Source organism: Prionailurus viverrinus, chromosome D1 (assembly GCF_022837055.1).
Source record: "Prionailurus viverrinus isolate Anna chromosome D1, UM_Priviv_1.0, whole genome shotgun sequence".
Taxonomy (NCBI): Eukaryota; Metazoa; Chordata; class Mammalia; order Carnivora; family Felidae; genus Prionailurus; species Prionailurus viverrinus.
Window position 1 is genome coordinate 96877249 of NC_062570.1, and position 20749 is coordinate 96897997.

A 20749-nucleotide genomic window follows, 5' to 3' on the forward strand; every position below is an offset into this window, starting at 1 on the left:
GGAAAAAAACCTCTCTGATTTCAGCCGCAGCAGTTTCTTACTTGACACATCTCCAAAGGCAAGGGAATTAAAAGCAAAAATGAACTGTTGGTACCTCATGAAGATAAAAAGCTTCTGCACAGGAAAGGAAACAACCAACAAAACTAAAAGGCAACCAACGGAATGGGAAGAGATATTTGCAAATGTTTTTTATCTTTCATATTGGAAACTTTCTTCAAATACCTGATGTTTTCAGCAGTCTTCTTTTAAGGGTGAGATTCCAAAAGCTGATCAGAAGCTTTGTGTACATGTATAAGGCTTATCAACTGGTGGGCTTTACTTAGGTTAAGAGGACGCAATTGGTTGCCCAAATGTCAGTATTCATGTGTTATTTCTGCTGAATTCATTCATTGATCCAGAGAATAATCCTTCTGCCTTTGGGGGTGGGAAAGGATATATAATGTTTGGGCTGTAAGTGTTTGGAGAACTGAATGGGGGATGGGGGGGAAGGAGAGTTTCTCATTCTTCATTTTATAGATAATCACTTAATTCATAGTTTTCAGTGTGGTGCCTTGCCCTGCCTTCCATGCCTGGGGTCTCTGTGGACTCTCTCAAATTCATTTTCTCCAGAGAATAAACTTCCCTTCTCCTGCAAAGGTGGTGGGGTGGTGGGGTGGGGAGTGGGGGGTGGGCGTAGGGTTCGGGAAGGGAGGACTGGGAGAGCGTTGGCCTGCCTTTGCCTCTTAGTTTAAGTGATCTTGGAACCAATGTTCCTTATGTCTGTTTTCAGAGTCCCTTCTTCCTGGACAGTGGAAAGTTTACCCTTTTTTTTTGCTTTGCTTGGTAGTTTGTGTTGCTCTATCTGCTTTTTGTTTGCTTGCTTAAACAGCCCTAAAATTCTCTATATTTTTTACTTAATTTTTTATTTTGACATAATTTCAAACTTAAAGTTCCAGAAATAGTACAGAGTCTCTGTACATGCTACACCATATTTGTCAAATGTTAATATTTTACTATATTCTTTTTTTCCTGTGTATATACATTTATATATTTATATATATTTTTCCTGAGCCATTTGAAAGTTGCAGATGCAACCCACCTTTACTCCTGAATACTTCTCGTATAGAATCACAGTGCAGTTATCAAAGTCATCTGAAATAGACATTGATATAATATTTTTACTTAATCTATAGACCTTATTTAGATTTTGCCATTTTTCCTAAATGTCCATTGTGTAGCAAAAGAAAATTCCAGACCATGCATTACATGCATATATTAGTTGTCATGTCTCTTTCATCTCCTTACTCTAGAACAATTTCTCAGTCTTTGCCTTGCATGACATTGATGTGATTTAAGAGAACATGTCAGTTATTTTGTAAGATGTCTCTTGATTTGGCTTTGTCTGATAATTTTTGTATCAACTTATGCATTCAATTTAAAATTGTTGAAATTCAAATTGTGCATTTTTTTAATAGGAATACTACAAAAGTAATGTGTTCTCAGTACATCATGATGGTGGACACATTATGTCAGTTTGTCCCGTGACAAGTGACGCTAACTTCAATCACAGGTTTTGGCTGGATTTCTCTAATGTCACATTCCTGTTTTGTTCTTACTGTGTCTTGTGGGGAAATGCTTTGAGACCATGTAAATATCCTGCTGCTTCTCAAGCGTTGCAGGCTGGTTGTAGCTCCCACTGGTGACTTCTTGCCTGCATCACTTGTTACAATGGTTGCTAAATGGTGACTCTAATTCCCATTCTCTGTCAGCTTTTGAGAGTGTTTTTGTTTTTGTTTTTTGTTTTCCTTTGACCTGAGAGTTCATGTCTTTAATCAGTTTTGGAAAATTCTCCATTGTTTTCTCTCTGAATATTACATATCTGTCATTTTCATTAATCTTTCCTTTTCCTGTTAAATGCATGACAGACCTCCTTCATCCTGTTGTTATGTCTCTCAGGGTTTTTTTTTTTCCCCTCACGTTTCCACATTCTTATCTCTTTGTACTGCACTCTGGATAATTTTTTCACATTGATTTTGCTATTCCCTTCAGCTGTGACTAATTTTTCACCCATCCATATGAGATTTAAATTTCAGTGGTTATTTTTAGAAACTCTAATTATTTTTCAAGTCTGCCTGGTCTTTTTTTCAGTGTCTTTTTTACAAGATATGTTTATAATTCCTTCTTTTATATCTTTAATTATTTGAGATACTTTATATTTTCCAATTATCCAATTTTTAAATTTCTTACAGGGTCTGCTCCTATCGTTGGTCTGCTGCCTTTTGCTCTTGTTGCATTGTTTCCTTATATGTTTTATGATTTTGGAATGTGTGTTCACTTATTTTTTAATGTTTATTTTGAGAGAGAGAGAGAGAGAGAGAGACAGAATGCAAGCCAGGGAGGGACACAGAGAGAGAGAGACAGAGACAGAATGCAAGCCAGGGAGGGAGGGAGGGAGGGAGGGAGGGAGGGAGAGAGAGAGAGAGAGAGAGAAAGAGAGAGAATGCAAGCCAGGGAGGGACAGAGAGAGAGAGAGAGAGAGAGAGAGAGAGAGAGAGAATGCAAGCCAGGGAGGGACAGAGAGAGAGAGAGAGAGAGAGAGAGAGAGAGAGAGAGAGGGAATCCCAAGTAGACTCCATGCTGTCGGCACAGCAGAACCCGATGCGAGGCTCAATCTCACAACTGTGAGGATATGACCTGAGCTAAAATCAAGAGCCAGATGCTTAACCAACTGAACCACCCAGGCACCCTCTGAGTTCATCTTCAGTAAGGTTTTCTGTGGTAGTCTTTGCCACCTAGGCTAAGGGGGTGTCACTCTAGAGGGTTGGTTTGTTCTTGTTTGTTTGTCTATTTTGGCTTCTGCTGGCTATTCCAGAGGTATCCTGGAGATAAATCAGTTTTTTACATTAATTTCTCAGTAGGAGGTTTCCATACAACAGATACAGATTTCGTTTAAACCCCAAACCTGTATGAGGGCTGGCCTCTGTTAAAGCACCCCAACCTAAACTCAGGTTTTTTTTTTTAATTAAAAAAATTTTTGTTTTAATGTTTATTTTTGAGAGACAGAGCATGAGCAGGGGAGGGGCAGAGAGAGAGGGAGACACAGAATCCCAAACAGGCTCCAGGCTCTGAGCTGTCCGCACAGAGTCTGATGCAGGGCTCGAACCCACAGACCGCAAGATCATGACCTGAGCCCAAGTCAGACACTTAACTGACTGAGCCACCCAGGCACACTGCCCCCCCCCCCCGCAATTTTTTTAATGTTTATTTATTTTTGAGAGAGAGAGAGAGAGAGAGAGAGAGAGAACAAGTGGGGATAGGTCAGAGAGAGAGAGGGAGACACAGAATCGGAAGGCTCCAGGCTCCAAGTTGTCAGTACAGACCCCTATGTGGGGCTTGAGCCCACAAACCCTGAGATCATGACCTGAGCTGAAGTCAGACTGAGCCACCCAGATGTCCCCAAAAAGAAGTGTTTTTTATTGCCTCTATCTACTAGGGAATGACCTTCTGGGCCACCTTTTTGTTGATTGTGCAGGCCTTGAGGGATTCTGCCTTTGTGTGTCTGTCCCGCTTCTAGTTCCCTCACTTCCTGTGCCCAAAGACATCGTCCCTCTGCCAGCATGGACATTACACCCGAAGTCACTAAGCCCAGCAACTACCTCTGCCCTCCACAGGGTGCCAGAGTGCCAACCACCCCCTGTGCTCTCAGCCCCCAAGTGCGGCTTTTTCTTCATTTTTGGTGCCTGGGACTCCCGCTTCCTGTGACCTCAGCTAGGCATTTAAAAGGAGTTTTGTTATATTTTATCCTACATTTCCATGTATCGTTTAGCAAGAGACTTCATCTGTGTCGCCTCCCAAAACGTGTTGACTTCTTGTCCACTGTTGTCGCCTTGCCTGTTCTTTCTGCCTTTGTAGGTTCATGCCTTTTCTTTTTCCAGGAGGAAGCGGAGATAAAACAGAGTAGACAAAACATATGCCTTATTGGAATTCCAGAGAAATGAAGAATTAAGAAATGACTGCATTGTAGAGGTTGCTCTTTCCACATTGTATCAACTTTACTGGTGGCATTATACTCCTGTCAGCTTGGAACCAGACAAGGCTTTGGTTTTCTTGCTCGTAACTGTGCTGGTGTTTTGTGCTTAGATGCCACAAGGTGTAACTCTTTTTCAGGAGTTTCTGTTTACTCCGCCAGTGAAGTCTTCCTCCGTACCATAGCTGGCCTCTTACAGCCAGTGGGCTCAGCAAACGTTTTTATGCCTGGGCCAGAGAATGAACTTCTCTTTCCAACTGTCAGAATATTTCAAGTGCAGGATAGTCAGACGAAATCATGAATTTGTTTTACCTCTCGTGAGAAGTAGCTGTTTCGGCTGCCATTGACATTCTTGAAACACTTTGGATTGTAGATCAGCTTTGTTTATTTGCATCAAATAAATCACTAGTGTTTTCATTAAAACATATCTTCTAAGTGTTTTCAGTACACTTCTTAAGTAACAGATCTGCAGATGGTAATTATGTTCCAAAAATAATCCAGATCTTGTGAACTATGTCAAGTAGGTGAACTGTTATTTTTAATATATCAAAGTATGAACCAACAAAATCAATGATGTGTTATTTTTGCCCCATTTAATTGATTAGACAGTGTCTTAAACTATCTTACCATAGATATATTTAGCGAAATTTATTACTTGCAGACTGATATAACTCATGAATTATTAAAAGCATCAGCATATGGAACCCACTCTTTCCTCATTCCAAATTCTTTTAATATGGCTTATGTTGAGCCATTTAACTGGCTTCTATCCATCCCACCGATGGAAGCTGCAGCCAGATGAGGATTCTTATAAATGATTGGCTTCCTTTCCAAGCAAAAGGAGGATGAAATGTCAGCTTTTTCCTCCACTACCTGAAAAGCAATCAGTGGCAACCTTTCCTGGCCTTCTTGACAGTAGTTTGGCTCTATGGAAGAGGGTGGGCATTTAGCCAAATGTGAATTTCAGTGCTATATCAAGAAAAAAGTAGCTAAAACTCAGATAATAGCTGGAATTTGCAGAGAGGCATTCAGATGGGTCTAACCTGTGAGTCTTCAGTAAGCTAACCATAGCTCAGAAATTCCTGAAGTGCGCATTTTAATCCCTTCTTTCCTAGCGATGAGCTGAGTGACCAGAGGTTACCTACCAAATCTGTCTTCCCGGCTGTGTGCGCTCCTCTGTAGGACTGGGTTTAGGGGTACCAACAGCTTCAGAATAGTGTAGCACAGTGACTGATTACCGACGACAAATCAAGACCACTGAAAAGGACTCCAAGGAATCAAACCTTGGAGTTCAAGACCATTTATTAACTCGAACTTATGCTTTGAAATTTGTTATCCTTGTCTGTAAAATGGGGATATTACTTATTTCACAGGGTTATTAATGAAATCTTAAATAGTATATGTGGAAGCATTTTGTAAGTGGTGTGGGACTATAAAAAGTAAAGTGTTGTTAACATAAGGCTGCTAGTATAATGCTTTATCACAGGGAACAAATTTTAAAATTGTGAAGGACACTGGTGGGGAAAAACTGAAATTCACAGGACAGTGGTTTTTTTGTTTTTCCTTTTAGTTTTTTGTACCCATATAGGCTCTATTATGTTTTTTCTGTTGTTTAATCCTTACAACTCCAAGAGTTAACATTCTGTTAGCTCTGTTCTTACAGACGAAGAAAGTGAGACTTACTTAAGATCTACCTCTCCATCATTCTGTCTTATAAAAGAGGAAATGGAGACTAAAGAAGATTCTCAGTCCATCATTCCATCTATTATAATATACTACTGTATTTTCATAACTGTTTTTATCTTGCACACAAACTTGGCCCCCAAATTAAGTAGGAAACACAATAGCAAATAATTAGATTGACAGTGTAAATAGAGACAGACTTCCGTCACTGGTGTTATGATGGATTAGATATGCTCTATGACCCTCCCAACTGAACAAGTAAAATACTGAATGAAATATCATAAAGCAGTTTTAGCGTATTGCTAAGCTGGCGTGAAAATAAGATATTTGTTGACTCACTCAACAAAATGAGGCTGGGTACCCTGGCAGGTGATTGGGAACCAGAGCCAGCTTTGCGTGGACATTTTTGTAATTTGATGACCTGGGGCTTCTGCTATGAAGAATGGGGCAGGGAAGCAGGATGGACAGCCTGTGGCCTATGTAAGTTGGGGAATCTAGAAAGAACTTCCTGGAGAATCCAGGAAATCAAAAGACTATATTTTCAGTTAAAGGGGAAAAGAAGTAGGTCTGTAATGATCCTGCTGTTGAGAACTACAGTTTTAAGCCACCTTCACATGGTTCGTGGTCCGAATTCATACAATAGGTGTCATCCAAATACACTTTCAGAGAATTTCGTTGGAAGTGGCCCTGAATTGGTAGGGACCAGCAGAAGTAGACAAACCCACTCTTGAGTAATTCGTCTTCAATCTGGGTCTCAATTCTTACAAATAAAGTATCTCAGGAAAATCACAGTTACAACCCACAAGACCATAAAGAAATAAGGCAATATCATGACTGAGAACCAGCAGAAATTCACCTTCAAGGACTCTGATTATGGGATTAGATTATTAGATTCAAAGAAATTGTTGAGGGGCGCCTGAGTGGCTGAGTTGGTTAAGCGTCCGACTTCAGGTGGTGATCTCGTGGTTTATGAATTTGAGCCCCTCATCAGGCTCTATGCTGACAGCTCGGAGCCTGGAGCCTGCTTTGGATTCTGTCTCTCTGTCTCTCTGTCTCTGTCTCTCTCTGCCCCTCCCCCACTCATGCTCTTTCTCTCAAAAATAAATAAACATTAAAAAAATTAAAAAAAAAATTGTCGAGATACAACCCAAAGAGACTGAAAAGTGAAGTGATGTGGAGAGTGGAGGATGTCTAATCAAGAGTTCTAGAAGGAGAAGAGAGGCAGGGTGGAAAGAGGCCCTCTGAAAGGATAATGGCTGAGGACTTTCCGTTATTGTTGAATTCCAGACTTCAGATTCAGGAAGACCTATATATAAATCACGAAGCAGGTGAAACCACAGTACACCAAAGAAAAAGAGAAGACCTTAAACTCGTCCAGAAGAAAAAGAGACTGACAGTAGAAATTGCTTGCCCCAGGCTCCTGTGACCCTGCGTTAGTCTCTCAGAGAGTCGCCCAAGCCTGTTCTTCTGGTACACTCAAATGCGGTTGGACCCATTCCAGCTCCACCATAGAAAACGTACTCGGGAGCAAATTGCCCTAAGGAAGTTCTAGGGATGCTAAGTTGATAATTTACTATCTCCCTTACTTAAGTCTGCCGTACTAAGGGGATTTCTGACCTTTGATTTTCTTCATCTTTCGTGTGTCTGCTTACCATGGAGTCAGTGAGATTGTAGCCATCCGTGTTACCTTGTGTTTGTGAACAATCAGTTGTTTTTTGTGGGTGGAATGAATTAAAGGTAGGACGCAGCAAGTAGACTTCAGACCTGTCGCCGAATCCTTTCTCCCTTGATCTAAGGGAGCCGGCCCGAAGACCGCGCTAGGTCTCTGTACTTGTCTGGTTTCCTGAGGCAGCGCATGCCCAGTGGAGTGTGTGCCGCCAGTTGTTGGGACTGCAGAGGTTTAATGGTTAAGGTAACATGGGCCACATTACTGATTGCCCCTTTCAAATCTCCCAGTAACCATTAACATAAATATCATCTCACCATTTGGGACAGGGGACACCACCCTTATGCACGTTAGTAATGTGATGCTAATGCTTAACCCTTTCCTGGCTCTGTTCGCTTCCGAGGCCTTGCTCTGTATCCTTTAGTAGGAGGTCTCTGTGAACCTCGAGATGAAATGGAAGGGTTAACTCCTTTTGGTTTTGCCCTTTGACCACTTCAGGATGAGAGGCATGATGAAATACTTTTCAAAATCTTCAGTGGAAACACATCATGCATAATTGGAGCAAAAAAGAATAAATCAAAGCTTTTCCCCCCTTTTAGTCTGGTAATTCATAATTGAAACCACATTGAGGTAGGGGCTGATAACTTCAAAACAAGCAGGGAAACTGCCCTTTCTGTCAAGGTAGGGATAGGTAAGGCTCCTCATTACCAAGGGCTCAAAAGCTTCTGTATAACAAGCCTGTCCTCTCCTCCCTTCCTTTCTTTGAATTCTCACTCTTCTGCTCTCAGCCAGATACCTTCAGTTAAATCAAATCTGGGTTCACTCCAATGTGCTTAGTTCTCTTCTTGTCACATGAATTTATACGTGGTGACATTTAAAAAAAATCTCTGATATGGTGAGTAATAGGAATTAAATTTTGGATCATCCTGCTTCAAGGTTGATTTCTTCTGTCTGGAATTTGGTTGGTTTAGGTTGAAAGAATCCTTTAGTTAGTAACGGCATGTGGTTTTCCTCGCTCTTGATTTTATAATCCTCCGGTAGTGGCAGCAAGAACATTTCAGAATGGTTAGCAGAGGCCATGTACTTGCTCCCTGCCTTCCTCTGCTTTCTGTATGGTAGGTAACCTTGGCTAGAATGGTTTTGGCTAGGCTCATGTCGGGCTACCGTGACCTTTCAACTAAAAAAAAAAAAAAAAAAGGCAAAATGAGATTGCAGGAGAGGTCCAGACAACTTTCCTTGTATGAGATTGCCAAAGGCACACCTAATTTGAGTTTGAATTTCTTTCTTGAAGGGGAAAACCCCTTTGCACTGAAGGGTGACCCTATGCGTCTCTTTCAGGCATCCTGAAACCCGAGCCCACGACTCTCTCTTGCAGGTTGGTCTGCTCACTCACCAGGGCTTTCCAGAATAAGCAGTATGAAAGAACTTTTCCTCAGCTGGTCTTGTGACCTGGCAGTTTTTGTAGCTATTATGGATTACTTTTATGTGATTGCAGTTTAACAATCTGGATTTCTTATTGAAGCTTCTAGAATGAATGGCTGTTGTGGGAGTGAAAGTGGAGTTTGGGAGGAGGGGCGGGAGATGGCCAAGGTATTCTGGCCACATGCCAGTACTCTGCCACAGTGATACATACGTCTCCTCTTGGCTTCTCCTCCCATCTCTGAGTAAACGGTTTCATGGGGGAGATTTGAAGGCGGTGTCGATAGCCCAGATTCTGGCGGTGCCGCCGCGGTAGGTGGGCTTTGCCTTTTCTTCAGGTCACTGTTGCTGGGTGCCTGGTTCCATGCCCTGTCCTGCCATGATGGAGATTTAATCAGGCAACAGAGTTAATTGCCAGCGTTGTTTGCCTTTTCCCTGGCAGAAGTCAGAGTCTTGAGTAAATTATGGAGGTTTAAATTTGCTTGATTTCCTGCAGAAAGTGGGGTCAAGAGGTCCCAGACTGTAGACACTCTCTCTGGTCAGCCAGCAGGGGGTCAGTTCTTAAGGGTATTTCAGAGGGGACTGAATGCCATTCTTGAAATGTCCTTCTCCACCAGTTTTTTTCTCTGGGGGTTAGTTTGTTGACCTTACCCCGGTGGAGCAGAGGGTCCATGTGAAGGCACACACCCCAATTAAAGCCGCCTTTCTCCACGCTGTCCTTGTGCTCCAAAGGCAAATGGGATTATGTTTGAGGAGGAAAAAAGCGATTGGCACAGAAGCCTAGTTGTAGAGCAGCATTTCCTATTTCTGACCTTTTGAAAAAGAACATAAAGGGAGCCATGTTTCCTTCTCAGGAAAACAATGCTCAGGAAAAGAAAGTTTTGAAAGGCATCAACAGAAAGCTAATCATGTGACTTAAAAGACCCTTCCATCATTCCAGGCTTCTGGTGCCATGGCGTTGGCCTGCCCGGCCGGTCCCTCTCGTTTCCGCTCTCCTCCCTTGTCTCCCTGTCTTGTTTGCTACTCAGTTTGCCAGCACGCGCCTGCGTACCCTTGACGACGACGACGCAGCAGTCCCCTCCTCGTCTCTTCCGGGGAGGCAGAGGCCACTGTGTCGGCCTTCACGTTCCCTGCTGCCCCGGACTTGAACACCTTGTGTTGGTACTTGTTATTTTACCTAGCCGTCTTCCCCACCAGACTATGAGCATGTCAAGGGGAAGGCCTTGGTTTGTCTTGGCATCTGTAACCTTCTTCTAGGAATATGGGATGTGCTCAGGAAATGTTGACTGAATGAATGAGCATCAGAAATACTATCGGTAGGAACAATCGCTGAATTGCTAACACCAGTATTTGGGCAGGTTGGAAGAACACGGGTAGGGAGAGCCGCACGTTTTTGTGTTTGTTTTAAACTACAGTTCATGGAGCTCTATGCTGAGCCCTCTGCTCAGAGCTTCTGTGCATCATCTCTCTTAGTCATCATCGCCCTAGGAGATGGTACCATCATGGTCGCCATTTTACAGAGGAGGAAATTCATACAGGAGGAGCTTCACGCATCACAAAACTAGTAAATGGCAGGACCTAGATTCAGACTCTCTGCTAAATATCCTTATCCTACACTTCTTTGGAATATTTGGTACAATAAGATTCTTGGTAAGTGCTTTCTTTTTTTTTTTTTTTTTTTTTAATTTTTTCTCAACGTTTATTTATTTTTGGGACAGAGAGAGATAGAGCATGAACGGGGGAGGGGCAGAGAGAGAGGGAAACACAGAATCGGAAACAGGCTCCAGGCTCTGAGCCATCAGCCCAGAGCCTGACGCGGGGCTCGAACTCCCGGACCGCGAGATCGTGACCTGGCTGAAGTCGGATGCTTAACCGACTGCGCCACCCAGGCGCCCCTTGGTAAGTGCTTTCAAATGAATGAACTAGGTTGGAAATTACTTTAGAACTCATGACGTCACACATTTGAGTGTATATCAACTCTTCACATCCAGACATGAAGAGGACAGAAAGAACATCACCTGGGCCCTGTGGATTTAATTTAATCTTACTCATTTTTATTTATTTATTTTTTTGTATTAATGGACTTTTTTGGAAGGGCACCTGGGTGGCTCAGATGGTTAAGCATTTGACTTTGGCTCAGGTCAGTTTGTGAGTTTGAGCCCCATATCCAGCTCTGTGCTATCAGCACAGTGCCCACTTCGGATCCTCTGTCCCTCTCTCTGTCTGCCCCTCCCCGATCCATGCTATCTCTCTCTCTCTCTCTCAAAAATAAACATTAAAAAAAAAAAGAATCAGTAACAAAAAAATGTTTAATGTTTATTTTTGAGAGAGAGAGAGACAGAAAGAGAGAATGTACACGAGCAGGTGAGGGGCAGAGAGAGAGGGAGAGAAAGAATCCCAAGCAGGCTCTGCACCTTCTGTGTAGAGCCTGAGGCAGGGCTTGATCTAACGAACCATAAGATCATGACCTGAGCTGAAATCAAGAGTTGGCTGCTTAACTGACTGAGCGGCCCCGGTACCCCAACTTACTCATTTTTAAACAGGTTTTCATCAGGTAGCGCTAGGCACTATGCTAGGCGCTAGGTGTTAAAACAGCTATGGTTCTTGCTTTCATGGAGCTTTCAAGGTAAAATATAAAGAGTAGGAAGGAAAAGAGGAAACTGTGAAAATAAAAACAGTATATTTGGAGGAGTAGAGGTAGAGAATCTGGATAAACTAGGACCCTAGAGCATGATAAGGTCAAGGTAGAGAGGAAGAAGGATTTCATCTAGACTTCTTGCTGGAAGAGACTTGACAATTGCCATCCCACTTTCAAGACATGTGTAAAGTAAAGCCCAGAGAAATTACTACTCCCACAGGGTCAACCATTGGTTACCATTCATCGAATGCTTGCATGTGTGAGGTACTTTACATATATTAAATATTTACTTTTATTAACAGCCTCTTGGTTGTTAAGAAATGCTAATTAAGAAATGTAAATAATTAACATTGTTAGAAATTATGACTCTTATTATTTCTCATAGCTGGAGAAGTAGTAGTATTATCACAATTATGGAAACTGAGGTGCAAGAGAGGTTAAGTACTTTGCCCCGGTCACACTGCTGCTGGTGAAAGAATCTAGATTCCTATTAAGGACACACAGTTCCCAAACTGACCCCAAACATGTCGACTCAGGTTTTGAAGTCACCTGCCTCATATAACCCTGGCGGTATATCCTACAGTAAAGCACCGAGCCCGTATCCCAGTAAATACATGCTCGGCCGCTTCTGGGTTAGGTCTGTGCTCATCTCGAGATCTGTATTTCATGGGGAAGTGTTGGTAAGATTTCAGTCCCTATTCTGCTCCTTGGCGTGCTGTCTCCCCTTTAGGCTGCCTCTTCTTTTCTTTTTTTTTTTTTAATGTTTATTTATTCTTGAGAGAGAGACAGAGCGTGAGAGGCGGAGGGGCAGAGAGAGAAGGAGTCACAGAATCTGAAGCAGGCTCCAGGCTCTGAGCGGTCAGCACAGAGCCCGACGTGGGGCTCGAACTCACGGACTGTGAGATCATGACCTGAGCTGAAGTCGGACGCTTAACCGACTGAGCCACCCAGGCGCCCCTAGGCTGCCTCTTCTGCTTCTGCCTTCTCAAGCCTTACCTGGTGTGCAAGTGAGTAGTGTGGAAAAGTAGAACACCAAGACAAGTTACCGTCGGGTCCTACCCACCCCCTTCCCCGCCTCTCCTCCTCCCCTTCCACCGCCCTCCACTTCCCAAATGGAGCTGGCCAAGGGGATGAGACCCGATCTGTCGTCTTGCCAGAGACTCTGGTTCTTTCTCCTGGCAGTGCCTTGAAATCAGAGCTGTGATGCCCTTCAGGGGGTGCCTCAGTTTAAATTCCAAGGGATTCGTTTTCGAAACCAAGCTTCGCATCTCTCAGGGAACTTTCCTCTCCTTTTAATGTCATACAGGCGTTCGAGTGTGCTAACATTCCCCACTTCTCCCAAGAACAGACCTCATTTTGTTGGGGTTTTAATAGTTTTTCCTTCTGTGTTAGAGATGTATTTACCTTTTTTAATTTATGTGTTTCCTCTGTGTCAGTGTTACGTATTTATTCCACGTACCTTTGGAAATCGTAGAGTTTGGGGTGGGCTCTTGCCCACATGTGATTATCAAGGATAAAGAACTTCCAGCATTTTTGTCTCAGAGAAGAGTTAGAAGTAATAAACTCTGGTGCTCCCCACAGTTCCATTTTCTAGAGTCTATAAAATGGTGATGCCTGCCTTGGACTCGGAGGAGGAGGGCATGGGGAAGGGCCGTGAACCTCCACCATCCAGTGTTCTGGAGCTAGACAGCTTACACATTGTGTAACCTTGAGCACCTAACATCATTCCCTCCCCTCCCCTCCCCTCCCCTCCCTCCCTCCCTCCCTCCCTCCTTCCTTCCTTCCTTCCTCTTTCTTTCTTTCTTTCTTTCTTTCTTTCTTTCTTTCTTTGTTTCTTTCTGATAAAGCAAATGATAAGACATCATCCACTATTTTTAATCGTATAGTTTCATCATCTGCAAAATAAGAATAACTGTGTCTACCAGGGGGTTGTTGTGAGTGAAACTCAAGTGAGATAATACGTGTAAAGCCCAGTGCCTAACGCTTAGTAAATACTCGGTAAATCTTTCATCACACATTACGTTATTTTACACCCTTCTTCAAAAAATCTGTTTTTCTGCCTTTTCCATTTAAAGGGGTGCTTTTCAGGCGTAAGAGAGTATTGTGTTGGTAGGAGTAAATGAGTGGGTTGGGATGGTGATGGCAGAGAGGCCATGCGCCTTCAGGATTAGTTGTGACTTAAGCATAAGCTACTTACTGACCAGTTTCCATAAAAGTCAGGAGGATAAAAGAATAAGATTTGGGGTCGAAAAGTAAAAGGGGTTCCTACAAATGTGATGAGATGCTAGGGTACCAGTGCTAAAGTCCAGGCACCTTCCTAAGACTGCAGCTTAATGTCAGAGCATGAGGTCATAGACACAGAAAGTCCACATTGAGCAGATAGCCTTTCCTATTGTGTCTCGTGGCTGTGAAATCTAATTATGGCCTGTTGTGGACGTTCTGGCTTTAATATCCTGATTACATTAGGACTCCTGGAATCCCATTCAGTCTCTGTGAGTTCCCATCCCATGTGTATTCCATGTGTTTGTGTACATTTCCTGTCCCACACTGTTACATCTGGCAAACAGCTGTTGTCCTCTACGTGATGATGGGTGTCCATCAGTGATAAGGATGAGGTTGAAGGGGAACCTTGGGAATGCCAGAGTAGGAGAGACGCTAGAGAAGTGTAAGCGGCCAGAATAACAGATAGGACATTTCATGTTCAGCCACCTTCTGGCAGAGATGAAGTCTGGTCCTGGACTTTTCACATAATATGAATGTGAATGTAATTAATGCCACTGATCTGTACCCTTAAAAATGGTTAAAATGCTGATTTCATGTTATGTTTGACCATGGTTTAAAAAAATTAATGTACCAAAAACCATTTTATGCTTTAAATGAGTGGATTGTATATTATATGAATTATATCTCACAAAAGGTGTTTAAAAATATAAAGTTGTTTTAACAATCTTATTATCAGTACAAAAATATTTTTGCTTATATTACTGTATCAAAAGTTACTTAATGTTTTAATGGTAGCAAAGAATTTGAATTTCCGTCAGTACTTTTTAAACCTTATTTTGAGAAAATTTCAAACCTACAGAGAAATTGAAAGAATTATACAGTGAACTCACACCTAGAACTCCTTGCCAGGATTTATGCATTTTATGTATTCACACTCTTTATTCCCAGTGTCAGAAGTGATGTGCTTTGATATATTTTATTTTGTTTTGCTTTTTGTTTTTTTTTTTTTTTTTTTTCAAATTCAGTGTGCTGATTACTTCTTGGGCCCTTTCAGTTTGAAAACTCATGTCTCTTCTACTGTTCTGAGAACTTATTTCTTTGGTAATTTTGTTTCTTCTGTATTCTGTGTTTTCTTTTTCAGGAACCTGTTAGATGGATGTTGGACCTCCTGGATTTTCTCATCTTTTTTGTCCTGTTTTTTATCTCTGCCCTTTTTGTTCACTAGATTGGAATATGTTGCCATTTTCTTTCAATCCTGCTTTTAAAAAAAATTAAGCTGTATTTTTAACGTTCAAGTATTCTTTCCTGTTCTTTGATGGATCTTTTTAAATAAAAATAGCAATTTCTAATTACTTCATGGATGAAAAATTCTCTTCCTGAGGATATAATTTATTGATGTTGTTTTAATATCCTTCTGCTTTTCTATTGTCTCTGTTTCCCCTGAGTTCCTTCTTTTCTATTCGTTCATTTGGTTTCTGTCATTATGCGGAAGATATTGTTGAAACGGCTGTGATTCTAGGATCTGTTCATAATTACCAGGGAATCACTGAAAACCTGACCGGAAGGAAGCTGTGTGTGTGAGGGCAAGCCTGCTTCCCGGAGGGCTGTGAGATGGTTGAGTGGCAAGTGGGCTCCATGGCCGCCAGCGTTTGGGGAGCTGGAGAGCAAGAAGGCTCTGGGGCTCATCACTCAGAACGTAGACTGGCACCTGCATTTTCCTCCCAAAGGCGTCCACATTTCCATACCCAGAGCTTCAGCTCCCCAGAGAATATACCTCCCTCCCCCTGCAGGGGTGGGCAAGAAGAGGACTCTTCTGGCTGAGTGGCTGGGTGAAGGGAAGTTTTGTGGGTCTGGGTCTTTTTTTTGCTCCTTACACATATTTTTAACCAGTCTTCCTGTTTTCAGCCCTGCCCCTCCTCTTACCCCACAAGGTTCCTGCTGAACTCCGTTCTGAGCCTTTGGGGGCTGAGCAGTTTGGACTGGTTTGCCTTCCTGGGCCCCCCTCTGTGTAGGCACTTCGCTTCCGCTCTCATTCTCCTGCCCCGTTACCACTTCACCCTTCCAGTCTTTCAGAAACCCGTCCCTGCTGCTCATCAGCTGTTGTGGCCTCTCTAATTTCACTGTCGTCGTCCATTTCTATTTCCGATCTACGGTCACTTTAGTGGACTTGAGGAGAGGATGGAGATAATGCATGTATTTCATCTGCTGGGTTTAACTAGCAATCTCTTCTGGGCTACAGACATTCTCTGCTCCTGTTTTAGTGGCATCAGAGCTAAAGTTAATTAAAGAGAGTCCGTACAAAAGCTCTTGGGCTGGTCACGGTGACAGCCACCCAATCTCCCACATTCTAGCCTGCTGACAGCAGTGGCAAAGAGATCAGCCCCATGGTTACTAGACCCTTCGCTGACTCCTATTCATCTGTTCTCTTGCAGAAGCGGGGCAGTGTGAGCAACCCACTCTTCCTCCCACTGATTCCACCACAGTCCCAAGGTTTTACCGCCATCGTCCTCACCTACGACCGAGTGGAGAGCCTCTTCCGGGTCATCACTGAAGTGTCCAAGGTGCCCAGTCTGTCCAAGCTGCTCGTTGTCTGGAATAATCAGAATAAAAATCCCCCGGAAGGTAAAAAGGGCGGGAAGGTGCTGTGTTCAGGAACGGCCTGCTTTGGGTGTCGGCGCGCCTCCCAGCCGGGTCAGTTTGGGACTGGCCACATTATTTGCATCCTTAGGCTTGCATGAAGTTTCCTGCTTTGTCAACAGTAATGCCATTTCTGAGGCAGCGTGACCCCAGTTTAGTCAGCCATCTCATTCTTGTTCTGGGGTGGCCCAGCTCACTGTGCGCCCAGGGTGTGAGCTGCAGCCACGAGGGTCTGAGAGCTTAGGAATCAGTGGGATCAAAGGCCAGCAGCCTTGGGAAAACAGACCTCAGCTTCCCTCGGCCATCTCAGCTGATTTGTTTACATGAAAGCTCAGTTTAAAAGGCATTAGTTTTCTCCTTCCTTATCTCGGCTCTGATACTGTGCTTTCCTTAAAAAAAAAAAAAAAAAAAAAAAAGATGGCCTCACTTCCAACTGGGCAAGTCAGCAGAGCATGCCGTCTCCAGGCTTCGAATCAGTTCCTTAAAGTGAGTGCGCCCTACGGTCCCCAGGCGGTTCATCGCTAATCGCTTTGTCCCTTGCCTTGGCCACCGTGTGAGCTGCTGGCTGGCGCTGGCAGCTAGGGTTGAGGACTGTTTGATTAACTGGATTTCTTTTTCATTCAGGAGGCATAGAGTATGTTCCACCTGCATTTAGTTTCTCATTCAGTCTGTCTATTACTGATCCTAATCCCAGGCACTTCAAAGCTCCTGCCCTTTATAGCCTATTAAAGCCAGGAAGTTTCTGATGGATTAGAGCAAGGAATGAGTTTGAAGTTTGTAATGTGCACCACTATCACTGATAAGGTCTAGTTTATTGCCTGACAGTAGTATCTGCACTTTTTATGGCTATTCTCTTTTAATTGGGAATACTGAAGTCAGGATAGTCAACCCTGGAAACTGCCCCCGGTAGATCTATAGTTTAGGCTGGAAGAAGAACATTTTCTGTCTGTGAGGCAGATCAGAAATTACCCCCAAGAAAATTCTTTAGTACCTCCTGAGACAGTTAAGAAATGTTCCTTAGTGGGATTTTCGTTCTCTGAGAGAATCCTACGCTTTCTCTCTAGATGTAGGGAGCCGCGGTTTAAGTCAACAAAATGTCTACTTTAAATGACGCTCCCATTTTACGCTCCAAAGAACAGTGCCTTTTCTTATTAAGTACATCTTTTTATGCCAAGTCCGTTTTCCTCCCAACAACCGGTTTCCTGGATTTTTGTTTGTTTCATTTATTTGACTCTCAAGAAAGGGGTAGAAGGAAAAGGGAGGAGAGGGCAGGAGGAAGAACTGGGCAGGAGGAAGGGAAAGGCAGAGGGAAACGGGAGCTGTGCAGGGAGGGGCATGGAGAGGGCCCAGCCCGGTGCCTCACCTGGAGGTGGGGGGGGGGGGGGGGGTGAGCCGGCCGGCACTGTTGTGCTGCTCCTTGGTCTGGCACTTGAAAGGGACGAGTCCTGTTTTGAGAAGGAAGGCTGTGGGTCCCTGCTCGGATCCGCGGTAGCTCACTGCATCCTGCCACGTTCGCCCTCCTGCGCCCGCTCCCGCGCACGCGGGCCGCCGGCTTTCAGAGGGAGCCCCCGCCCGCCCGGATAGGCACAGGTGCAGAATCTGGAGCTAAATGCAAAGGAGGCTTCTCCTTCCTTAGACACCTTGGTCAGGCACTTTGCGCTCCAGGGGAGTGGTTTCTTGTGAGTGCGAGTCCCTCGCAGACCGTGAGAAGGGAGGAACCGTTCACTGCCCTCCTAGTCGAAGCCCTCGCCTCGCCCTGGTTTGACGGAAAGCAGTAACACAAACCTAGAGGTTTTGGAGCCGGGTGTTCAGTCTTAATTTGGGGGAGACCTTGCTAAAATGTGGTTAATTTTATGACCAGGAGCTTAGTTTATTTTTGTAATGTTTTGGCTCCGGGGAAGAGAGCGAGCCCTTAACCGATGAGGCCCCAAATTTGACACGTTTAGAGACTGAACCAGCTTTTTTTTTCCCTCGCAGTGGTTTTTAGGTCTCCACTCAGGCTCTGGCGATGTGGTTGTTTGGGGAGAGCGTGAACCATGTTTAATCTTCTGTGGGGTGTTTGTTCAGTTGGTAAATGAGGCTGTCAGCTCTGGTCCTCATGCCAGCAAAGCCATCTGAGTCTGCATGTATGGCATTAGTAACATATATATCTTTTATAAAGCAAGTCCAAGGCTTTGAAATATTAGAGGCGAAAATGATGTTTTTCACTTTCTCTACATTTACTAAAATAAATATTGCGGTGAACATGTCTACTGCTGGGAGGGTTAATGTAGGCAGAAATCCACCCCCCCCCCCGGCTCCCCCCACAACTTTTTTTTTTTTTTTCACTCTCCAACACAACCAAATACTTTTTGCTTTTTGGTTACATTTAAGCCTAAATTGCTGGGTTTGAAGTTTAAGTAAATACTTAGACTAGGCAATAGAAATTTCCAGTGTGCTTTCGTCACATTGGTTTCGAGCTCTGTCAGAAAAAAAAGGCAAGCCACTGCCTTCGTCCTCCCCAGCTCTTCAGTTTCCAAACTTGATGGATATAGAGGTTGTTTGGCTTGGCCCCTGGCCTCCGTGTGAAGGAAGCTCTTACATTGTACATCTCAGACAGGTTTAACTCAACCTTCTGTTTTAGCTGATTTCAGTGTTAAATTTGAATTGACCTCAGGAGCTCCCTGGCTTCAGATTGTGACTTTGATAGTTGTTAGCAGGCGGGCTGGGCTGAGTGTGTTGGGATGGTCAACCCAGAGGAGGCAACAGAGAAGTAGAAGTCACAGCCAGCCACCTTGCATTTGTGCTGAATTCTGGGACTGTGGGGAATTAACGTCATGGGGACCAGCTGGACACCAGCAGCTTGAGCACTCCAGAAGTGAGCTCAAGGTTTGTATGGAGATAATCTGACCATTTATTTTATGGGTCTGTGGTTGTGTTTGTGACAGTGTTGGCCAGGATGGGCTTGGGGTCATCTTCAGTCAACCTGAGCATTTTATGGTACCTTTGCCAAGATGGAGGGAAAATTCTCTTTGCTCACATCTTTCTTGGCATCCAACATGGAGAAAACCATTAATCAGTACACATTTAAAAAAAACCCTCAACACAAGGAGTTCTTTTTCTCCTTAGAGCTAGACTAAAGCTCCTAACTGTGAAGTTATCAGGTCACCTGGCTCAGCTGTTTGTTTTTCATAAATTCAGCAATGTGCTTGGAAAACCCTTGTTTTTCAGACTACTTTGTGTGAATGGAAGGTGACATTTTTATTTTGCCAGCTGCAGATTCACAGGATGAGACGTAAGGCACATTATTTTGAATTCATTTAGAATTTAGAAGGAGTACAGAAAAAGAGACCCCATTTGGGCTCAGCAATGGAATTGGAGCTTGAAGGTCCCTGGCTATGCTACTGTGTCCTTCTGCATCCTGAGGGGCCTCCCCACGGCCGTGTGTCTACACCTCTTCAGATTGTCAGGGGAGAAGTGAAGTTTGTAAGACTTTACAAGAACCCAGTTATAAAGATGAAAACGATACTATGTTTTTATAACCACGTATTATGTACCTTTTAAATCCCAGGAACAGGCACTGTGCCAGGTGCTTTACGCATATTATCTCTAGTCCTTGGGACAAACCTGCAAGGAAGCTGTTCTTATTCCCATTTTACAAAAATGAAACTCCCGATGAGACGTGTGATTTGCCCGAATCACAAAACTGCAAATGGCAGAGCCAGAAATAAACACGTGTCTCTGTGGATGCGAAGCTCATGCCCTTTGCACAAAGCCCCACTGTATCTATTTGGATTACCATTTAGTAGTAGGCAAATCATCACGCTTTGTCTGTTCTCTGATTTGGGATTATGTAGACGAACTAGGTCCTTGTCAGGGACTCAAAAGAGAGACAGAAGAGTAAGTCTGTTCTTTTGAAAATACTAATGGAAAGGGGAGAAAAAGTTCTTCTTTCTCACCCACATTTTTCTCTCCTACCTTGAGCTTCTGTCCTAATTTTTTAAACAATCAAAATCCCATGTCAGAATTATCTACTTTAAGGGCAGGGGGTAATTTATAATGTTTATTTTTGGTGCTGCCCTCCACAGAAGGAATGCTGAAGCCTGGGCGAATGGTAGTTGCTTTTCTTGGAGGCCTATTTTACTTGAAAATGTGAAAGCGAGAAACTGGGAGTTCTGTTGGGAGGCCTGTCTGTGCTAATGATGGTGCGTAGACAGCTGACTGTTGAGGTGGAGACTGCTCTTGCCCTGGCTGACTTTTGGCTACCGAGGTGTGACTCAGAACAGGGAGGGGTAGTCCCGTGTCCATCTTCACCTCCTTGGCCCATATCATCCTCCTTGGCCCTGCATCGTTCCCTAAAACTTCCCCATCAAAGACTTTACAAGGGCAGGGGCAAGTTAGTTCCCTATGGATATTGTCTCAAGTAATTCTTTGGCTATGTAGGTGAAAAATGTGGAAAGCCGTCTGTGCTTCGAACATGCTGTGCACATTCACCAAG

The 20749-nt window shown here is 43.7% G+C and overlaps 1 protein-coding gene across 1 annotated transcript in view; it reads left to right on the top strand.

Moving 5' to 3' along the window:
- The window catches only part of EXT2 (exostosin glycosyltransferase 2), a 147365-nt gene that overhangs the window by 83911 nt on the left and 42705 nt on the right, over positions 1–20749 (top strand). Inside the window, exon 9 of the mRNA XM_047878133.1 lies at positions 16068–16257. Within this exon, the coding sequence (XP_047734089.1) occupies positions 16068–16257 (190 nt within the window). The remainder of the gene's footprint in view (positions 1–16067; positions 16258–20749) is intronic.